The sequence below is a fragment of the Botryllus schlosseri genome, chromosome 11 (assembly GCF_051294905.1).
Source record: "Botryllus schlosseri isolate E-star chromosome 11, Bs_hap1, whole genome shotgun sequence".
In the NCBI taxonomy this organism is placed as follows: Eukaryota; Metazoa; Chordata; class Ascidiacea; order Stolidobranchia; family Styelidae; genus Botryllus; species Botryllus schlosseri.
The window spans coordinates 15,386,601-15,407,913 of NC_137246.1; the positions used below are offsets into that span (position 1 = coordinate 15,386,601).

Genomic DNA, 21,313 nt, shown 5'->3' on the forward strand with positions numbered 1-21,313 from the left:
AAATGGTTAATCATTTGCCAGTGCATATAACATTAACAACAAGCCAGTTTCGAATACAGCATCGTTTCGGGTAGCGATATAATCGTTTTTGACATCTCGGGATTTTCACCGAGAGCTAGACTACAGCGACAAGGTATGAGTACGACTGTGCCGTTGAACGTCAATACCGTTGCTGATTCGGTAACGACGGTAAGTGTCGATGGGGAATTTAGGCTTGTTTTTCCAAATGTACTGTAATAGATCAATAAGTAGACCCAATGCAGGACTCGTATGTAGATAATTTACGATTATATATTTATGTCGTCTGTCAGAGTCCGTCAGAAGGCGCAACTGCGACTACAGCGAGTATTGTCTGCTCTGGGATCGGAAATGGAGTTACGGTACTGTCACGTATAAAGGGAATTTTAATTAGCGTAAAATATTTCCGTCCCATGGGTCTCTACAGATTTCAGCAGCAGTGTTCGCAGTATTTGCCTTTATAAATGCATGTGTGCAGACGAGCGGTTGGAGAAGACGGCAAGGCTTCCCCTACGTGGAATGCACCGTGAGTCGCCAACGTTTTTTTATTACTATTGCGGATTATGGTGATACTCGTTGACATTGTTGGTCTTTTGCACCAAATAATTGGATAACGTTTACTTTGAATCAAGTTACGACTAGATATTACGATTTCCGCAGCCGCTAGCAATATCGTAGGCATAGTTATTAAGATTGAAAGAGACTCGTGACTATATTTCAATATTCAAGATTAGTTTCATGCCTCTAACTTCTTATTCTGGCTACGGCCTTTGCCCATGGATGTCAATATGCTAATTCCGATCTGGGCGTAGTGACATATATCTAACTATATATCGTCGCAGTGGTATCAAAGTAACTTATGTCCAGTTTTCAAATTTTGAAGGTCCATTTTTAAAACTAGAAATAAAATCAACTTTTCGAAAAATTTTGAATTTTTTTGATCATATCTTGGCCATTGTTATGTCTGTATCAGTGTTTCAAAGTTAATCGGGGCTAATATATGGCTGAAAGAAGACCAAAATGTGTAAAATGGTCATAAGCTTAGGCTTACCATACGTCCTCTTTTAAGAGGATTTGTCCTCTTTTTTGACTTTTTTGAAAGTGTCCTCGGAGGACCCCCTTTTGTCCTCTTTTTTGAGATCTTGTCCTCTTTTTTGAAAATTGAGGTCAGATTTAGAGGAAATTGCGAGTAATATGCCACTAATTAGCGCAGAAGTGAAGCTCCGGCGGGTATTATTTTTTTTTTAGTCATCCACCTGGCAATGTGGAGAGAAAAACGTTATTTTGGGCTCTGAGCGGAAGTGATTACCTTTTTTTTTTTTAGTCAACCGATCACGAAGTGGGAAAAATTTACCGGTCTTTGAGAATACTTCTCCAGTTTTGCATGTCTGAAATTTCTGAAAAAGTGTCCTCTTTTTACATTTCCAAAATATGGTAAGCCTACATAAGCTACTTTGATAAGCCTACCACTGCGACGATATAACTTATAAATCATAGGCATCTGTAATTCTGTAAATCTGTTTTTAGACAATTTTCTACTTCTTCTTGAGTTTTTGCGACAATTTAGCAAATGTAATCCTGGTGGTCGGTCTTGGATATTCAACATATCTTTTTGCGGCAAACGTAAGTGGTTGTAGCCTTTATGTTACGTCACATGACATTTGCGTATACTTGTTGCCTATTTATTTTATAAAGGGGAATGCTGGAAACGGAGAGACTATCAACATTCTTTGCGCCACTTTCGTTATTGCAGTTGGAATCGCATTTCTGTTTAAGGTACCGCGCGGGATTATTTACTTGACCGATCACTAGACTGGTATGAACTCATTGTAACTATACGTTGTTCAGTTAGTTCACGTTATCTACGTTATATATGAGCAATCCACCTGTGATATATTCCTGGTTGACTGGGAAAAACCCGGAAGTACAGGAGGGTCGGATAAAGTCAGTATTTGGAGATGCATATTTGTTGCCAATGAGTGGAATGAGATCCAGGTAAATTGATTAGACTCAGCCGGTAAAGAATCTACTTAATTACCGTTTTCTCATCAGACATCCCGCAAAATCAGTACCCATTTTCAAATGTTTATCGTGCTGTTTGTGTTGTCGGTAAGAATTTTTGAATTTTTCTGTCGCATGCTTTAAAACCAATTCTGAATGATTCAGATCATAAACGCAAACGTACCTGCTTTCGCGAAATCCGATGATGACGGTGCTCTCAATAGATTCACGATAGGAGGCCTGACTTACGTTATCGCAGCCCTGACCCAGGTATCTGGATATTAGAAACTTCATAGTTTTGTGTATACGCTTATATCGAACATTATCCCATAATGTTCCAGATACTCTATTACAAGTTATTCCACGAAAGAGTGATAAAAGATCAAATGAGAGATTTCATGGATCTATGTTCTGTTTGTAACGTAAGTATCACCTGCATATGACCACAACACCGGCTACTATGCAATTGTAGGCGAGCCAGTGAAGTGTATTGACTGTAAAATACATGCAACAAAACTCACACCTAACTGGCGCATTTATAGCAACAAAATAACCATGTAACATCGCTCGACACCTTGCAGGTTAGTGTCTTCGTTCTTTCCCACAATAATTTTGGCTATTACATACACGGCCGGTCTGTACACGGGAAAGCTGATGTCGACATGTCAGAGCTCAGCCACATGCTTCGAAGAGAAGAGGTAAGTTGCAAATACTTTGTGATTGGGATTTCGTACAATTTACACCTGCATAATATTGCCGTAAACTGCTTGCGCTCGTTATAACTTGAAGGACATCATTGCGTGCCGGACGTATTCCAAGTCTTATCTTTCAGGAAGGATTAGTCCCTCAACGAGGCCTGATTTCCGGAAGTGATTCTCAGGTGTTCGAGATAATGATACCTCACCTAATGCGACAAAAAATAGATTCCATCTATCGCCCTCTTCAACAGGTAGGCTTGAATTGGAATTCCTCTTCAGCTCGTTATCAACATTTTTTTTCGTTTTTCAGAATATTATCCAAGCTCAGAAAGGTACAGTGGGGTGATTTTATTGTTTCTCTGCAATTCGTCTATCCATTTTTGAATTTCGTACACTTGCTATTTTCGTCAACATTATGCAATAAGGAATTAAGGCACGCTATTATATAAATCGTAAGAAGGCCCAAGCCGTAGTCTTATTGCAGGTCGCACCGATTTGCAGTAAGCCACCTTACAAATATCCGGAAATACTAATTCAACGTCCCGTTTGTTCGGCTATCGTTGATTAATGATTAGTTATGCTTTTTGATGAGGAAAATTGTAAATTCAGAAAAGCAACGCGACTCCATGAAGGTTCACAACATCATGAAAACATTTTTACAGGCTTTCTTTGATCACGTAAGTTATAAGGCATAAAGTAAAAAGATAACCACGTATTGATCTCTCCCCGCTTGCATTCTAGGCGCTTTTGGATTTGGACTACATTGTAACAGAGAAACTATTTTTCGAAAAAGTATTCGGAATTAATTTCCAGGAAGCAACCAAAAATGCTTATCTTACCATAGGCAAGTTTTTAAAATCCGCTATGCGGCCCAGCATCGCATCCCTTTATCAACTTTTACAGCTGATGATTACGCCTTCACCAACGCACTTTATTATGGAAACGAGACTGTGCTACTATCTTTTGATATACTTCTATTCTTTCTAATCAACATCACTACGGACAATTACGTGATTGCAACAGCCGTGACTTACTTAATTGGAGAGGTGAGCCAATCATGCAATTTCAAATTACTAGCTTTGTCTTGGATCGTCCAAATACAATACATTCAGGTACTGGCGAAGCTGCGGTCAGAAGTGGGATGTCACAACTTGGCAAAGAAGACGCTTATCGAAAAGATTTTCTTGATCTAATCGAGAAGCTGCATGTAATCAGCTGAATTTGCTCTATTGGCGAATTGAAGTAGTTCCAGGTCATGTACCGTTTCGGGTTCTGCTGTTCTCGTGCCTGGATCTCCGCGTCTATACTCGATAGACCTACCTGCCTATACAGCCTCAAATCTGAATAAACAAATGAGCATTTGCGCAATGCACAATTGCACATGCATGTTCGAAAAGTCCATACACCCGGAAGTTTTTGCCAACGCAGTCAATAATGTGTATTTCGACATATGCATTTTCAAAAGCAACGAATTGAAAAGTATATCCATATCGAAATGAACCCTAATATTTTCGGCTGATACTCGCCAGGGGCAATCGTCAGCGACTAGCATGAGAATTGGAAAGATCACTGTATATGTACAAGTGTATACTGTATATCAACAGTCGTATGTTCCGATAGTACGCCATATATAATTTAGTACCCGAATTCAAGCTATATTTGAAAGAAATTGGCACGATAGTAAGGCCCATCAAGTAGCAATTTTCGCAGATTAGAGATTTTATACCGCTGATTTGTATATGAATTGTGAACTTCCCGTTTACTCAATTCGTTACTATATTCCTTCTAGCTAGACGAATGCCATTCATTAACGGAATGAACGAAAGCTTTGTAAAGTGTTTGCAATAAAATATGTATTATATATTCACGAAGAACTCCCATACTATTGAACAATTCAATCTGCGAAACCGTGAGGGTTGAATAATATTCCGCGGCGCGAACTTAGGGGCTGCTAGTTTTCTTCTCTCATCGCGGTTTTCTGCAGCACGGTGTCACAAGAACTGCGCGCCGACGCAACGTCATTTAGTGCGATCGGTATTTCTGGATCAAACCTTTCCGCCATTTGTAACAGGGTTTCATTGGCCTTAGCTGGAATAAGATTAACATTTGTCTGGAATTATGGACCCATAGAATACGATGATGCAGTCATCGATTGGGCGTAGCAGGGTTTCCGTATCGCCGGGGGCGGAGGCTGCGAAAGTGCCTGATTAATGACTCGGCTAAATACTATATCACTAATATCAGTGCATCATACTGCCCTTTATGATGTAATATTTTAAACGTTTCAGTAGACCCGCAAATTACAATGATAAACGAACACTCACTGCTGAGATCTTTGCTGCGCTTCCTGAACATATCCGTGCGCTTCTCCAAAGCTGTGAGATCTTCATCCAGCTTGACATCAACTTGAAAGGTACTGTTCGACCCGGAAGCCATAATTGACGCTTGACGAGTGTGCTGTGCAGTACAATCGAGTTGTAGTTTCGTTTAAGTGGAGAATATTACGTTCCTAATATAGTTGCTCGGTAAAATGCAAAGGAATACTCCCCTAAGTAATAGTAATCTATCGAGTTCATCATACATCGAAGAACTATGTGACATTAAAAAAAATAGCAGTAAAGGCTCACAGGCACAGCAGTCAGTTCGGGAGACGGGAATTGGCAGCTCATTCAGGTCGAACTGCCCTGTACGCACATATTTTATGTTTGGCACGGGTTGCCGTGTACCGATGGAACGATGCGATATCGCATAATACAGCGAAACGGCGAGGTAGTCGTCTTTTGAACGGATGTTATTGCAACGGCACATTTCAGTTCAAATCAACTGATGTATAGCTTTAGGTTTAGACCAGGGGTATGAAACATACGACCCGCCAGACGATTGCATCCAGCCCGCGAAGCAATTATGGGCAGAGTGGGAATATTCTTGTATTATCCAGCACATTTCTAACAAATGTTCTTCACAGAAACGAAAACGTAAATGTTAAACTGTCCCGGTCCCCGGCATCGACATAAACCCGAATCGCGATTTAATACTGATGAACCAAATTCCAACGCCCGCGTTTGTAGTTAAATTGTATAATGTATTCCTCATAACGCAAGTAGTTAGTATGATCGCTCGTGAGGTGGCAGGGGTTCTTATGGGCGGGGTGGCGAGCGGCTGGAAAACCGGGGGTGGCGAGTGGCTCTTATTTCTTATGGCGGGGGTGGCGAGCGGCTATTGCGTCTTATGGCGGGGGTGGCGAGCGGCTCTAATTTCTTACGGCGGGGGTCGCAAGCGGCTGGGAAACCCGGGGTGGCAAGCGGCTCTTTTGTCTTATGGCGGGGGTGGCAAGCGGCTATTGTGTCTTATGGTCGCACGGTAACCCTTTTCAGCATAGGGATCGGTCGCAAGCGGCTCTTATGTCTTATCGCGGAGGTGGCATACGGCTATTGCGTCTTATGGCGGGGGTGGCATGCGGCTATTGTGTCTTATGGATGCGGTAGTGATTCGTACTTTCGTTTATAGACTGCGGGCGGCATGTCGTACTTTCAGCAAAAAAGGTGTGAAGTAGTTTGCTAAGTCTAGGAATTACTCTCATGGTAATGTTTGAGTAATTAGATTACCCCAGAGCCGGCGTAGACGGTGATTCGAACATCAACAATAGTCGCGTTCGCAAACTAACACTTCAAAAAGGTGTGAAATATTGGTAAAATCCAGCGATCACTCACAAGATAATACCTAAGACATAACCATCGCTCGCGACTCGCTGTTACATACATGCCGATCGTTGACAATGTAATATTTTGGTAATTAGTTTACCACAGAACCCGCGTAGACGGCGATACCAACAATAGCCGCGTTCACAAACTAACCCTTCAAAAAGGTGCGAAATAGGTTGCAAATCCCACGATCACTCACGAGATAACACCTAAGACATAGCCAGCCCTCACCAACTTGTTGTTACATACATTCCAATCGCCACAATGTAATATTTTGATAATCGGTATGTCACAGGAACTGGATTTCACTGGTAAAATTTAATAAGTAACGGATAACAGAGCCGTCACAGACGATGATTCGAATACCGACAAATTCTCACTTATTTCTGATCCCACCCTAATCCTTTGCGAAGTTGACGCTTATTCGAAAAGGTGTGAAATAATTGTAAAGCCCTACGTCGCTGACGGGATAATGCATCAGACATAGCGATCTAGTTATAGCATGGGTCGGAATCCATTCGCGGGATGTACTAGGTAAACTGAGATAATCCGAAACGAAATATTTTGACTTTGGTGTAGTGTGAATTGAAATAGGATTGACAAACATGGCTATCAACTTTCCCACAGTCCCATATTGATATTATACGCACATTGATTCGAAACAAGTAATGGAACATTGCAACTCTATTCGCGATCCGACTTTTCGTTTGTCAAAGCGACATTTTTAACATCTTACCATACTCAAAAGAATTATTTACAACATTAACAAGTGTTCAAAATCTAGTTTTCACTTACTTGATTATACCACTGCAACTCACAAATTTGAATTAATTCATTCTGGTTGTATTCATATGATCGGTCTTTTTTATTCAATTGTAAAGGTCGTTACTATTCTGAAGACAAAGTAAGCTATTTACTAATCGACACATAAATGACTTGACATAAACATATTATATTTTGAGTATACGAGATTTGAATGTCTGAACAATAACTGAGAAATAATTTATCACAATAAAATACGTATATTACAGCGTAAAAGATGTTTGAATGTCAGCAACTCTGTACGGTCATAGTTACTACCACTAATTTACCCGACCAACTCGTCATGATCATTCCTGAAATCAACACAAATATGACCACTGACTTGAGTTAACCACAAAACAGCATCAAGTTTTAAATCCACTTGTAGCTTACGGATTATTTGAATGCTGGTTATGTTTTGTTGTAATTGAGTTAACGGAAATAGTATTACGACTCGACATCTGACCATGTTACCATATTCAAAGAATCAACCACGAAAACATTGTCAAGTAAATCCGTTAACCGACCAACTCAACAGTATCAATATGAAAAACAGCCAAACATACACGAATCCATACAAGCACTAAAACCTAAAATCCATAACAAGCCTGGTTGTATTCATATCCCTACATGTCTTTTTTATTCAACTTGAAAAGTCGTTACTATTCTGTAAGACAAAGAAATTACTATGCGGTATATTTTGTAAGATAAAAGTAATTACTTCTCGGTGCCCGCGACTTGAGATTAACATAATATGTTTGAGTATGCGAGATTTGAATGTCTGCCCAACATGTTGAGAATTCATTTCTTACAATCGAACGCAGGTGTTATATTGAAAATTATCATGATGTAAACATAAGGATTGACACATTGATTTGACATATGTAATAGTTGATCATGACTTGACTATTAAATTATTTGCGTTAATTAGACCCGGCGTTGTGGTAAAGATTATTGTGACAGCAACAAACTTTTCAGTACCATTGTTATTAACATATTGAGTTGTAAACTATGTGTGTCTAAAATGTTCTCGATTGGGAAATTATTCAGCCTTGGTACAAACCACGCAGAGTATTGTGGATATCAGGAAATATTTTACAAATGTCTGCATTAAACAAGACTAAAGATGAAACAACAATTTCCTTTGTTGAACAATAACCGGGGCAATACTTTATTGTCGGTGAGAATTGAAACACTTTCGCGCATTACCTGGTGTCAAGATATCACACTAGATGAATTGACATACCACCATTTGATTAATGCTTAATCCGTTCGCATCATTTCACACTCACTTTGATCATTACAAAAGTAAATTGGAATATGTTTGCTAGGCACCACCTATTCAACTATACTTGAGTAATACAGAAACCTCTCAGCATTATTAAAATCGAAATGTGCGCTACACTGAAATCTACAAAAATGTGTTTGTATTGCTGTTCGTAGTAGCGATATCGATTTGAACCTCCATCATCTAACCAAACTACTGAGAGTCGTTGTCAATTTACATGACGTTCACTGATTACATACTAGAACTATTTGTGCAGCGCACACGATCAGAGAAATTGGACATTTTTCCATTGCCATTCGTCAAAGTAAATGTCGTCACAATAATCAGTCACTAAAAGACCATATACTTGTATGTGATTGAATCGCCGACAATTAACTCGGTAAATCAAACCCCTGAGAAATTTCACTCAGTCACTGGATAGGAAACAGCGTCGCTTAATCGGTGTGAGTCGTTTTTTCTAAATACTAATCATATCTGTCCAGCCAAGAACAATTTTCACTCACTTGGGTAACGAAACCAGTGTCCAATATCAATACAAGATATTTTCGTCACACAAAAATAATCAACTTCACTCGATATTCCCGTACTACGAAACTGTACAAAGGTTACATGTTTTTGTATGACATGGAATCAATACCGATCGAAGTAACCGTATTGGAGATAACTTTTAAACAAACACACTCTACGTGGTTAACATTCTCGTCGATTCTATTGTGATTAATGTATACTTCACGTGATCTGGATTCATTTCGATATGGCTAAACATTCAACCTCGACGGATACGAATTGTCACACACTCAAGTAATATCATACCAAATAGTTATTTACAAGACACAGAAATTTGTTTTGGTCGTTTCGACTTTATTACTGGAGATACTCATCACTTCGCTTAATACAATCTAGATTTAAACTCCATCGAACCTTTGGTGTCTATCGTTTTGCTGGATACGAATTATGTTAGTCTAAGAGTACACAATTTTCACTATCTTGGGTTATGAACTCAGTGTGTTAGCGATCATTCAATATTTTGTAGTATCAACTAGCTACTTCGTAGGATACGAATGATCATCCTCACAACTCTTACAAAAGTACGAAGGATATTTACATCACACAAAGTAATCGACTTTACTCGATATCCTCACACTACGAAACTGAATGGTTGGTTTGACTCTACAAACTGTTCTGATGTCACAAGAACTTTTTCATACGAATGGTTACGTATCTAAATATTCAAATAATCCAACACACGACTATAGCACTTACAGAAATATCATAGTTCTTGTAACAAAGTTGTATAAGTATAATGTTTATCGTAAGTCCTACATAGCCATGATATCCGTCCGAGTTTGACTTTTAGAAAACATTATACCGACATCGCGACATCTTTCAAAATTAAAACCACGGTGACTGCTTCAGAGACCTACCAATGAAATTGCAGTAATACAGTTACTTCCACAAAAGAGTATGTATTCGACTTACTTACCACAAATCTAACGCACAAAACAATTTACTTTACTAACGAGAAGCACCGAGCCTCACATCAAAACAACTAGAAAGTGGAACTATATTAAAAAACGTCGCTAACCTTTGTGCACCAGCTGTAAATCACACAAGCAACATGTTTCAAGATTCTGGTTATTGAAAACCGTTAAAGTGTTTCTCCTGCACCAAGTCGTTATGTTGACGAAAGCGTATATTGTAATACCATGATCGATTTGCATTCGTTGGTCACAAACTGTCACTACCCCAAAAAATTATTTTTCACTCAAACACAAAAGCATACTTGTCGCCAATCGTTTTCATCAAGCACGAGTTCAAGAAACCTGCTACGACATGAATTGTTATTTTGATGTTGTGTAAATAGGTAATAATTTATTTTAGTAACACTACATCAACATCATCGAGTTGTGCGAATAGATTTACATGTGGTTTTAATCGAAGTACACAGCACGGTCTAATATAGATTCATCTCTATTGTACAGCAAATCGGTAATCGAAATGCATTAACATTTAAACAACGATCTTGGTTCGTCGCGCGAAAAATATATTTACTGTCGCAACACTCTGATACTCTGCACAAGATGTGTAAATCCTTTTCACACTCATAATAATACACTAACGGGATACCGATGTCAAGCAACAACGTTTAACAACATCACTGACACTGAACATACGATACCTACCCAAGTAAAAATATCATTTTCACCAGGAGGTCAGTCGTTACTTGTGTACAATTACCATTTTCCCTTGGGAGTTTAGCGTTACCCGAGTAACAAAACCATTTTCACTTGGAAATATATGTTTCCCTCAACAACAAACGTTTTTCAATTGGAAATATATTTTTTCCCTGGGTAACAAACCCCTTTTCACTTGGAAATATATTTTTGCCCTGGATAACAAACCTTTTTCACTTGGAAATATATTTTTTCTCTTGGTAACAAACCTTTTTCACTTGGAAATATATTTTTTCTCTGGGTAACAAACCTTTTTCACTTGGGAATATATTTTTTCCCCGATCAACAAACCTTTTTCACTTGGAAATATATTTTTCCCCGAGCAACAAACCATTTTCACTGAGCAACAAACCCTTTTCTCCCCAGGCAACAAACCCTTTTCGTTTGGAAAACTATCATTTACCTGAGTACCAATACCATTTTCGTTTTGAAAACTGACAACTACACCGGTCAATTTGATATTTTTTGTATATTGTTACAGCAGACAGTGACAAAATATACACCAACAACGACTCCGATACATTAGTGTAATCAAATATTCACTTGCTCTGATGCATCCCATCAAAATCATTGGTTACTCACATACAATAACAATGTGCTGTTGTACATCGACATGTATGTTTTCGGAATTGGCGAATAAAGGGGTTTCTGATATGTCCGTGATGTCCGGGTTCGTGCTTTGGATTTTCCAGAGTCAAAATGTCTGAATAAAACACCTCCTTGACGATGGTTGGTATGTGGATAACGGTGTTCGGAAAACGGTTGGATTTATGTCACCCATCGCGATAACAACTCCAGGTCGAGTTTTCCTCCCGCATGTTTACTATATTGTGTCTTTATTGGTCAATGTATGTCTCGACATTCAGTTTGAAATCGGAAACCCTGATAAAGTACGTAACCGGATCCGGATATCAACTGTGAATCGATAAACCAATGGACAATATTCAAAGTAAACATGTTACACCCTGTGTTTCCACGAAAAAATACCATCCAGACATACGTCGCGCTTGTTTGCCCACCCCAGTATACGCGCAAATGGAGGTGTGTGACATTGCATGCAATGTGTTGGTATACAAACATCGATCCACAGACATTATCATAGCCGGTAGTTTTGATGTAGATCGAATGTCACCTGATAACAATGTCATACCAATAAGCCACATTGCAATGACTCTGAGTCCGCGCTATTACATCGATATTTCGACACCGTTCACTGATTTACTCGATGGTGTTATCGTGTTGTAACATTACAAGATAGTCATGGCCCTATCTCCGGACAGATCACTCAGACCAATTGGATACATCGGTCAATATCCGTCGTGTTGTCGACACCGAAGTTTTCTGCTGAGACTACAGCGTTTGATCTAGGTGAACTATCGAAGTACGGTGCTCGAAATGATTGCGATCAGTCTTTCAGTCACGATCAATGGATGTCGCTACTCCCACATAACGACTCCAGATAAATATCGTGCAAATGTCGGACTGATATTGTGATCCAATAAGGTATGTTTCTGTGGAATGAAGACTGCAATATTACACCACAATAGAACACTACCTCGTGATTTCACACGCAATCATAAAACACACTTTCGTAAGGGTCTAGCTCGTCCGGTGACATTTCGAAACGGTCGTCACCACAAGAGATCGGGGTTGGTCTCGTCATATCGGAGCATTTTGAAACGGTATCGTCACAAGGCTATTGACGTCGATTCAGTTGGTCATGTCAATCCGTTTTACAAAGTACCGTTTTTCAAGTCCCTGCACCATAGTGTTACGACACAGACAAGATGCGACGGTGGAAATAATAAAACACGGAAGGCACACTTTGGTGTTATTTGACATGGATTTTACACCAGACGAACCTCACATTCGAGCGATGCATTGGAATGACGGTTGTATTATTGATGTCGAAGGAACAGAAATGTATCGATTTATCGGTTTCGTACATATCCAACAAAAATCTGGGTATATGATTGTGCATGGTTCGCATATTCGACTGTGAACGCCCAATTGGTATATGTTGTACAGTTCACTTTCACCGTCGTGCGAATAACCCATGTTACGGTTCCATGTTTGTGTGTCTGTATGTCATGCTTCAGATTGACTCAGAGTCATTGCAATGTGGCTTATTGGTATGACATTGTTATCAGGTGACATTCGATCTACATCAAAACTACCGGCTATGATAATGTCTGTGGATCGATGTTTGTATACCAACACATTGCATGCAATGTCACACACCTCCATTTGCGCGTATACTGGGGTGGGCAAACAAGCGCGACGTATGTCTGGATGGTATTTTTTCGTGGAAACACAGGGTGTAACATGTTTACTTTGAATATTGTCCATTGGTTTATCGATTCACAGTTGATATCCGGATCCGGTTACGTACTTTATCAGGGTTTCCGATTTCAAACTGAATGTCGAGACATACATTGACCAATAAAGACACAATATAGTAAACATGCGGGAGGAAAACTCGACCTGGAGTTGTTATCGCGATGGGTGACATAAATCCAACCGTTTTCCGAACACCGTTATCCACATACCAACCATCGTCAAGGAGGTGTTTTATTCAGACATTTTGACTCTGGAAAATCCAAAGCACGAACCCGGACATCACGGACATATCAGAAACCCCTTTATTCGCCAATTCCGAAAACATACATGTCGATGTACAACAGCACATTGTTATTGTATGTGAGTAACCAATGATTTTGATGGGATGCATCAGAGCAAGTGAATATTTGATTACACTAATGTATCGGAGTCGTTGTTGGTGTATATTTTGTCACTGTCTGCTGTAACAATATACAAAAAATATCAAATTGACCGGTGTAGTTGTCAGTTTTCAAAACGAAAATGGTATTGGTACTCAGGTAAATGATAGTTTTCCAAACGAAAAGGGTTTGTTGCCTGGGGAGAAAAGGGTTTGTTGCTCAGTGAAAATGGTTTGTTGCTCGGGGAAAAATATATTTCCAAGTGAAAAAGGTTTGTTGATCGGGGAAAAAATATATTCCCAAGTGAAAAAGGTTTGTTACCCAGAGAAAAAATATATTTCCAAGTGAAAAAGGTTTGTTACCAAGAGAAAAAATATATTTCCAAGTGAAAAAGGTTTGTTATCCAGGGCAAAAATATATTTCCAAGTGAAAAGGGGTTTGTTACCCAGGGAAAAAATATATTTCCAATTGAAAAACGTTTGTTGTTGAGGGAAACATATATTTCCAAGTGAAAATGGTTTTGTTACTCGGGTAACGCTAAACTCCCAAGGGAAAATGGTAATTGTACACAAGTAACGACTGACCTCCTGGTGAAAATGATATTTTTACTTGGGTAGGTATCGTATGTTCAGTGTCAGTGATGTTGTTAAACGTTGTTGCTTGACATCGGTATCCCGTTAGTGTATTATTATGAGTGTGAAAAGGATTTACACATCTTGTGCAGAGTATCAGAGTGTTGCGACAGTAAATATATTTTTCGCGCGACGAACCAAGATCGTTGTTTAAATGTTAATGCATTTCGATTACCGATTTGCTGTACAATAGAGATGAATCTATATTAGACCGTGCTGTGTACTTCGATTAAAACCACATGTAAATCTATTCGCACAACTCGATGATGTTGATGTAGTGTTACTAAAATAAATTATTACCTATTTACACAACATCAAAATAACAATTCATGTCGTAGCAGGTTTCTTGAACTCGTGCTTGATGAAAACGATTGGCGACAAGTATGCTTTTGTGTTTGAGTGAAAAATAATTTTTTGGGGTAGTGACAGTTTGTGACCAACGAATGCAAATCGATCATGGTATTACAATATACGCTTTCGTCAACATAACGACTTGGTGCAGGAGAAACACTTTAACGTTTTTCAATAACCAGAATCTTGAAACATGTTGCTTGTGTGATTTACAGCTGGTGCACAAAGGTTAGCGACGTTTTTTAATATAGTTCCACTTTCTAGTTGTTTTGATGTGAGGCTCGGTGCTTCTCGTTAGTAAAGTAAATTGTTTTGTGCGTTAGATTTGTGGTAAGTAAGTCGAATACATACTCTTTTGTGGAAGTAACTGCATTACTGCAATTTCATTGGTAGGTCTCTGAAGCAGTCACCGTGGTTTTAATTTTGAAAGATGTCGCGATGTCGGTATAATGTTTTCTAAAAGTCAAACTCGGACGGATATCATGGCTATGTAGGACTTACGATAAACATTATACTTATACAACTTTGTTACAAGAACTATGATATTTCTGTAAGTGCTATAGTCGTGTGTTGGATTATTTGAATATTTAGATACGTAACCATTCGTATGAAAAAGTTCTTGTGACATCAGAACAGTTTGTAGAGTCAAACCAACCATTCAGTTTCGTAGTGTGAGGATATCGAGTAAAGTCGATTACTTTGTGTGATGTAAATATCCTTCGTACTTTTGTAAGAGTTGTGAGGATGATCATTCGTATCCTACGAAGTAGCTAGTTGATACTACAAAATATTGAATGATCGCTAACACACTGAGTTCATAACCCAAGATAGTGAAAATTGTGTACTCTTGGACTAACATAATTCGTATCCAGCAAAACGATAGACACCAAAGGTTCGATGGAGTTTAAATCTAGATTGTATTAAGCGAAGTGATGAGTATCTCCAGTAATAAAGTCGAAACGACCAAAACAAATTTCTGTGTCTTGTAAATAACTATTTGGTATGATATTACTTGAGTGTGTGACAATTCGTATCCGTCGAGGTTGAATGTTTAGCCATATCGAAATGAATCCAGATCACGTGAAGTATACATTAATCACAATAGAATCGACGAGAATGTTAACCACGTAGAGTGTGTTTGTTTAAAAGTTATCTCCAATACGGTTACTTCGATCGGTATTGATTCCATGTCATACAAAAACATGTAACCTTTGTACAGTTTCGTAGTACGGGAATATCGAGTGAAGTTGATTATTTTTGTGTGACGAAAATATCTTGTATTGATATTGGACACTGGTTTCGTTACCCAAGTGAGTGAAAATTGTTCTTGGCTGGACAGATATGATTAGTATTTAGAAAAAACGACTCACACCGATTAGGCGACGCTGTTTCCTATCCAATGACTGAGTGAAATTTCTCAGGGGTTTGATTTACCGAGTTAATTGTCGGCGATTCAATCACATACAAGTATATGGTCTTTTAGTGACTGATTATTGTGACGACATTTACTTTGACGAATGGCAATGGAAAAATGTCCAATTTCTCTGATCGTGTGCGCTGCACAAATAGTTCTAGTATGTAATCAGTGAACGTCATGTAAATTGACAACGACTCTCAGTAGTTTGGTTAGATGATGGAGGTTCAAATCGATATCGCTACTACGAACAGCAATACAAACACATTTTTGTAGATTTCAGTGTAGCGCACATTTCGATTTTAATAATGCTGAGAGGTTTCTGTATTACTCAAGTATAGTTGAATAGGTGGTGCCTAGCAAACATATTCCAATTTACTTTTGTAATGATCAAAGTGAGTGTGAAATGATGCGAACGGATTAAGCATTAATCAAATGGTGGTATGTCAATTCATCTAGTGTGATATCTTGACACCAGGTAATGCGCGAAAGTGTTTCAATTCTCACCGACAATAAAGTATTGCCCCGGTTATTGTTCAACAAAGGAAATTGTTGTTTCATCTTTAGTCTTGTTTAATGCAGACATTTGTAAAATATTTCCTGATATCCACAATACTCTGCGTGGTTTGTACCAAGGCTGAATAATTTCCCAATCGAGAACATTTTAGACACACATAGTTTACAACTCAATATGTTAATAACAATGGTACTGAAAAGTTTGTTGCTGTCACAATAATCTTTACCACAACGCCGGGTCTAATTAACGCAAATAATTTAATAGTCAAGTCATGATCAACTATTACATATGTCAAATCAATGTGTCAATCCTTATGTTTACATCATGATAATTTTCAATATAACACCTGCGTTCGATTGTAAGAAATGAATTCTCAACATGTTGGGCAGACATTCAAATCTCGCATACTCAAACATATTATGTTAATCTCAAGTCGCGGGCACCGAGAAGTAATTACTTTTATCTTACAAAATATACCGCATAGTAATTTCTTTGTCTTACAGAATAGTAACGACTTTTCAAGTTGAATAAAAAAGACATGTAGGGATATGAATACAACCAGGCTTGTTATGGATTTTAGGTTTTAGTGCTTGTATGGATTCGTGTATGTTTGGCTGTTTTTCATATTGATACTGTTGAGTTGGTCGGTTAACGGATTTACTTGACAATGTTTTCGTGGTTGATTCTTTGAATATGGTAACATGGTCAGATGTCGAGTCGTAATACTATTTCCGTTAACTCAATTACAACAAAACATAACCAGCATTCAAATAATCCGTAAGCTACAAGTGGATTTAAAACTTGATGCTGTTTTGTGGTTAACTCAAGTCAGTGGTCATATTTGTGTTGATTTCAGGAATGATCATGACGAGTTGGTCGGGTAAATTAGTGGTAGTAACTATGACCGTACAGAGTTGCTGACATTCAAACATCTTTTACGCTGTAATATACGTATTTTATTGTGATAAATTATTTCTCAGTTATTGTTCAGACATTCAAATCTCGTATACTCAAAATATAATATGTTTATGTCAAGTCATTTATGTGTCGATTAGTAAATAGCTTACTTTGTCTTCAGAATAGTAACGACCTTTACAATTGAATAAAAAAGACCGATCATATGAATACAACCAGAATGAATTAATTCAAATTTGTGAGTTGCAGTGGTATAATCAAGTAAGTGAAAACTAGATTTTGAACACTTGTTAATGTTGTAAATAATTCTTTTGAGTATGGTAAGATGTTAAAAATGTCGCTTTGACAAACGAAAAGTCGGATCGCGAATAGAGTTGCAATGTTCCATTACTTGTTTCGAATCAATGTGCGTATAATATCAATATGGGACTGTGGGAAAGTTGATAGCCATGTTTGTCAATCCTATTTCAATTCACACTACACCAAAGTCAAAATATTTCGTTTCGGATTATCTCAGTTTACCTAGTACATCCCGCGAATGGATTCCGACCCATGCTATAACTAGATCGCTATGTCTGATGCATTATCCCGTCAGCGACGTAGGGCTTTACAATTATTTCACACCTTTTCGAATAAGCGTCAACTTCGCAAAGGATTAGGGTGGGATCAGAAATAAGTGAGAATTTGTCGGTATTCGAATCATCGTCTGTGACGGCTCTGTTATCCGTTACTTATTAAATTTTACCAGTGAAATCCAGTTCCTGTGACATACCGATTATCAAAATATTACATTGTGGCGATTGGAATGTATGTAACAACAAGTTGGTGAGGGCTGGCTATGTCTTAGGTGTTATCTCGTGAGTGATCGTGGGATTTGCAACCTATTTCACACCTTTTTGAAGGGTTAGTTTGTGAACGCGGCTATTGTTGGTATCGCCGTCTACGCGGGTTCTGTGGTAAACTAATTACCAAAATATTACATTGTCAACGATCGGCATGTATGTAACAGCGAGTCGCGAGCGATGGTTATGTCTTAGGTATTATCTTGTGAGTGATCGCTGGATTTTACCAATATTTCACACCTTTTTGAAGTGTTAGTTTGCGAACGCGACTATTGTTGATGTTCGAATCACCGTCTACGCCGGCTCTGGGGTAATCTAATTACTCAAACATTACCATGAGAGTAATTCCTAGACTTAGCAAACTACTTCACACCTTTTTTGCTGAAAGTACGACATGCCGCCCGCAGTCTATAAACGAAAGTACGAATCACTACCGCATCCATAAGACACAATAGCCGCATGCCACCCCCGCCATAAGACGCAATAGCCGTATGCCACCTCCGCGATAAGACATAAGAGCCGCTTGCGACCGATCCCTATGCTGAAAAGGGTTACCGTGCGACCATAAGACACAATAGCCGCTTGCCACCCCCGCCATAAGACAAAAGAGCCGCTTGCCACCCCGGGTTTCCCAGCCGCTTGCGACCCCCGCCGTAAGAAATTAGAGCCGCTCGCCACCCCCGCCATAAGACGCAATAGCCGCTCGCCACCCCCGCCATAAGAAATAAGAGCCACTCGCCACCCCCGGTTTTCCAGCCGCTCGCCACCCCGCCCATAAGAACCCCTGCCACCTCACGAGCGATCATACTAACTACTAACGCATACCCAGGGCTTTTGCGAGATTACGTCTTTATAACAAAGGGATCATAGAAATATCCCAACTTATATCGACGTTAGAGCCACTATTTTAGCGGTTTATAACTGTATTCAACCCGCCAATCACCGTGCTTTTGCGAATTCGATTGTTTGCGAATGAAGGTGTCATTAAGAACCCCAATCAGACATGCCACTCCTGGGGTTTTCCATCCAGATCTGGGTTTTTCGAGAATCACCTGGGTTTCTGTCCTTGAAATCTGGGTTTTTTCAACATCATGTTCGCCAGATTAATTTTTTGTTCGAAAATCAGTTCTATTAGATTAGTAAGATCATAATGTCGAAAAAGGTCCGAGCTTCAGTTGTCGATTGACTGCTTGATTGTTGCATTGTCAAGGAATTTTGTTATATTGTAACGGCAGAGTCTTGAGAAACGGTTTCAGTACTAAAATGAAAGGCCTTGATGTGACGGAGCTTCATTGCATACCAACTTCCGGCTAGCAGAAAGTCATATCCATAGGGCAACTCATTGTAATTCGGAACCGTTGTCTTACAATTTATGTCGATTCAAGACTTGACTGCTAGTATCAATAGATAAAATAAGATCTTGTTGCTTTCACAGCTTATTTAACGTCCACTTGCAGAGTAATAATTTTATTTATCATACAAGCTTTCTGAGCAACGCACACCAATTATTTTCGTAGCAATGCGTCAAAAGGAAAACAACATGTATTATATTTTATTTGCATTGTTAACCGAGCAAAATGTATAGTATAAACTGTTATAGTTTCAATATCAAGGGCTAAAACTTGGTTCTATATCAACATGACTGTCATTTAGCGTCCACATCTGGTTTTTTCCGAAATATCCCAGTGGCATCTGAGTCCCCAATGATCGGTAATGTAATGTAATATACCATCACGTACACAGACTTGATAATAAAGTATTCGAGTATAATACACGGGCATGGATTTGGGATTCTTCTATCGTCTCGTAACACCAATGCCGCGATCAAGGAACAAAAACGTAGCCTTCTGCATTTATAGCGATTTTTAAATGTTGCAAATTGAAACTGACACGAAAGTGAACGAAATTCATGTGCCGTACCAATAAATATTTACATCGGTTGATGCCATAGCTTTCATCTCAAATCAAGACGCAGGACGAGTATGTAGCATGACAATTGAGAAGTCATGTACGGTACCGCACGCCGCGGCGCACGTCATATAACAGTAGTAGGCCCTCTAGGACCGATATATTTGTGTGAATTGTTACTGATATATTGCCTAAAGCATTGCAAATATCGAGTGTAACGATATCTGTATCCACCGAATCGGCCTGGATACGGTTTATTAGCCTACGCGGCACAGCCGCAGCTTTCCTTATCTGCCGAAGTGGACATTTAACGATGTCAGACATATTTCACGTGGAAAATTCAGTTATTCTGTTACATAGGCTTACATATTTTGCATAAAATAGTGAGAGTAATGCAAATCTATTTCATAAAACTTGGTAAAACCGCTACACACTAAGCTCCTCTCTGCTCGATAATGGTATCACCTCGCCGCGTTAGCAGTCACTCGTCAACAATGATGACAGTCAAAACGGTATCCGTTTTGTGTTTCTTTGTGACGTTTAATGCCGAGCAAATGGACTTCACATTGGTAGGCCCAGTATTGATGAAACACTAGGTTTAATGACCTTTGTATATATATTTACCCGTCTGTTTGGTTCTTGCTTGACAGATAACTGCAACTCCCAATTAACTCCCCACTGATTGAAAATTCCGCCAAATTCCATGCATCAGTGAATTCATTACGGTTTACATACAAAACCGCCAGTGCGTCCTTTCCTTTCCGTTTCCGTATCCCTAATTCACTGGTATGATTCACCATTACGCCCTGATACACAGACCCATACCAGATGTGTGATATTTGCTTCCTCGTTGTTATAAATGACACTTGGATGCAGATGACAGATGTAATCCGAAACTGAATCTGGAGACGATTCGCATGACTGGTGTCTGACCACAAAGACAATAGTCCTTTTCTGATCGGTTCACCCGTTAGCTTTTGTATATAGACTGACAGTGGGACGCGGCGTTTCGAATCTGTTTTGCTTCTATCCGATGAATATTTTATTATATTTCAAGCAAATTGGGTGTTGATATGGTCAATCTCCGGTATTTATCTTCCATATATGTCATAATAATAATGAATACTGCAACTTCTTGCATGGATCATATTGCGGTGATGTGATGACAGCGCGGAACGACAGTGGTAGATTCTGATGTTTGATATTGTGCAATGTAATTTGTCTATGGACTGTGACAATATATGCAAACTATGTAGTACGTGGTGAAATACTT

General features: G+C 38.9%; 2 protein-coding genes across 3 annotated transcripts; one reads left to right on the forward strand and one right to left on the reverse strand.

Annotated features, from left to right (window-relative positions):
- Positions 1–20: 20 nt before the first annotated feature.
- LOC145451137 (meckelin-like) lies at positions 21–4,591 on the forward strand. Its single transcript, XM_080329637.1, has 16 exons — positions 21–189; positions 312–380; positions 446–544; positions 1,546–1,641; positions 1,714–1,794; positions 1,867–2,013; positions 2,071–2,127; positions 2,185–2,289; positions 2,361–2,441; positions 2,601–2,717; positions 2,852–2,968; positions 3,028–3,049; positions 3,327–3,394; positions 3,459–3,561; positions 3,621–3,763; positions 3,830–4,591. Exons 1-16 carry the CDS (start codon positions 136–138, stop codon positions 3,908–3,910), a joined length of 1,440 nt encoding a protein of 479 aa, XP_080185763.1. The 5' UTR covers positions 21–135; the 3' UTR covers positions 3,911–4,591.
- On the reverse strand, positions 4,147–20,875 carry LOC145451147 (uncharacterized). Of its 2 annotated transcripts, none has more exons than XM_080329649.1 (3): positions 20,664–20,875; positions 5,042–5,201; positions 4,147–4,805 (listed from the first exon to the last, which is right to left on the reverse strand). In XM_080329649.1, exons 1-3 carry the CDS (start codon positions 20,838–20,840, stop codon positions 4,669–4,671), a joined length of 474 nt encoding a protein of 157 aa, XP_080185775.1. In that variant the 5' UTR covers positions 20,841–20,875; the 3' UTR covers positions 4,147–4,668. The 2 variants fall into 2 exon arrangements, with proteins under 2 accessions (XP_080185775.1, XP_080185776.1); XM_080329650.1 differs by having other exon boundaries at positions 5,042–5,174; positions 20,665–20,863.
- Between the last annotated feature and the right edge of the window lie 438 nt (positions 20,876–21,313).

Coding starts and splice junctions, on each gene's coding strand:
- LOC145451147 (XM_080329649.1), bottom strand. CDS start 20,840: ATGGTGAATCATACCAGTGAATTAGGGATACGGAAACGGAAAGGAAAG. Junction 5,202..20,663: donor GCAAGAACCAAACAGACGGG/TAAATATATATA, acceptor TCCACTTAAACG/AAACTACAACTCGATTGTAC. Junction 4,806..5,041: donor GCGCAGCAAAGATCTCAGCA/GTGAGTGTTCGT, acceptor ATCTTATTCCAG/CTAAGGCCAATGAAACCCTG.
- LOC145451137 (XM_080329637.1), top strand. CDS start 136: ATGAGTACGACTGTGCCGTTGAACGTCAATACCGTTGCTGATTCGGTA. Junction 1,795..1,866: donor GAATCGCATTTCTGTTTAAG/GTACCGCGCGGG, acceptor TACGTTGTTCAG/TTAGTTCACGTTATCTACGT. Junction 3,050..3,326: donor TATTATCCAAGCTCAGAAAG/GTACAGTGGGGT, acceptor TTGTAAATTCAG/AAAAGCAACGCGACTCCATG.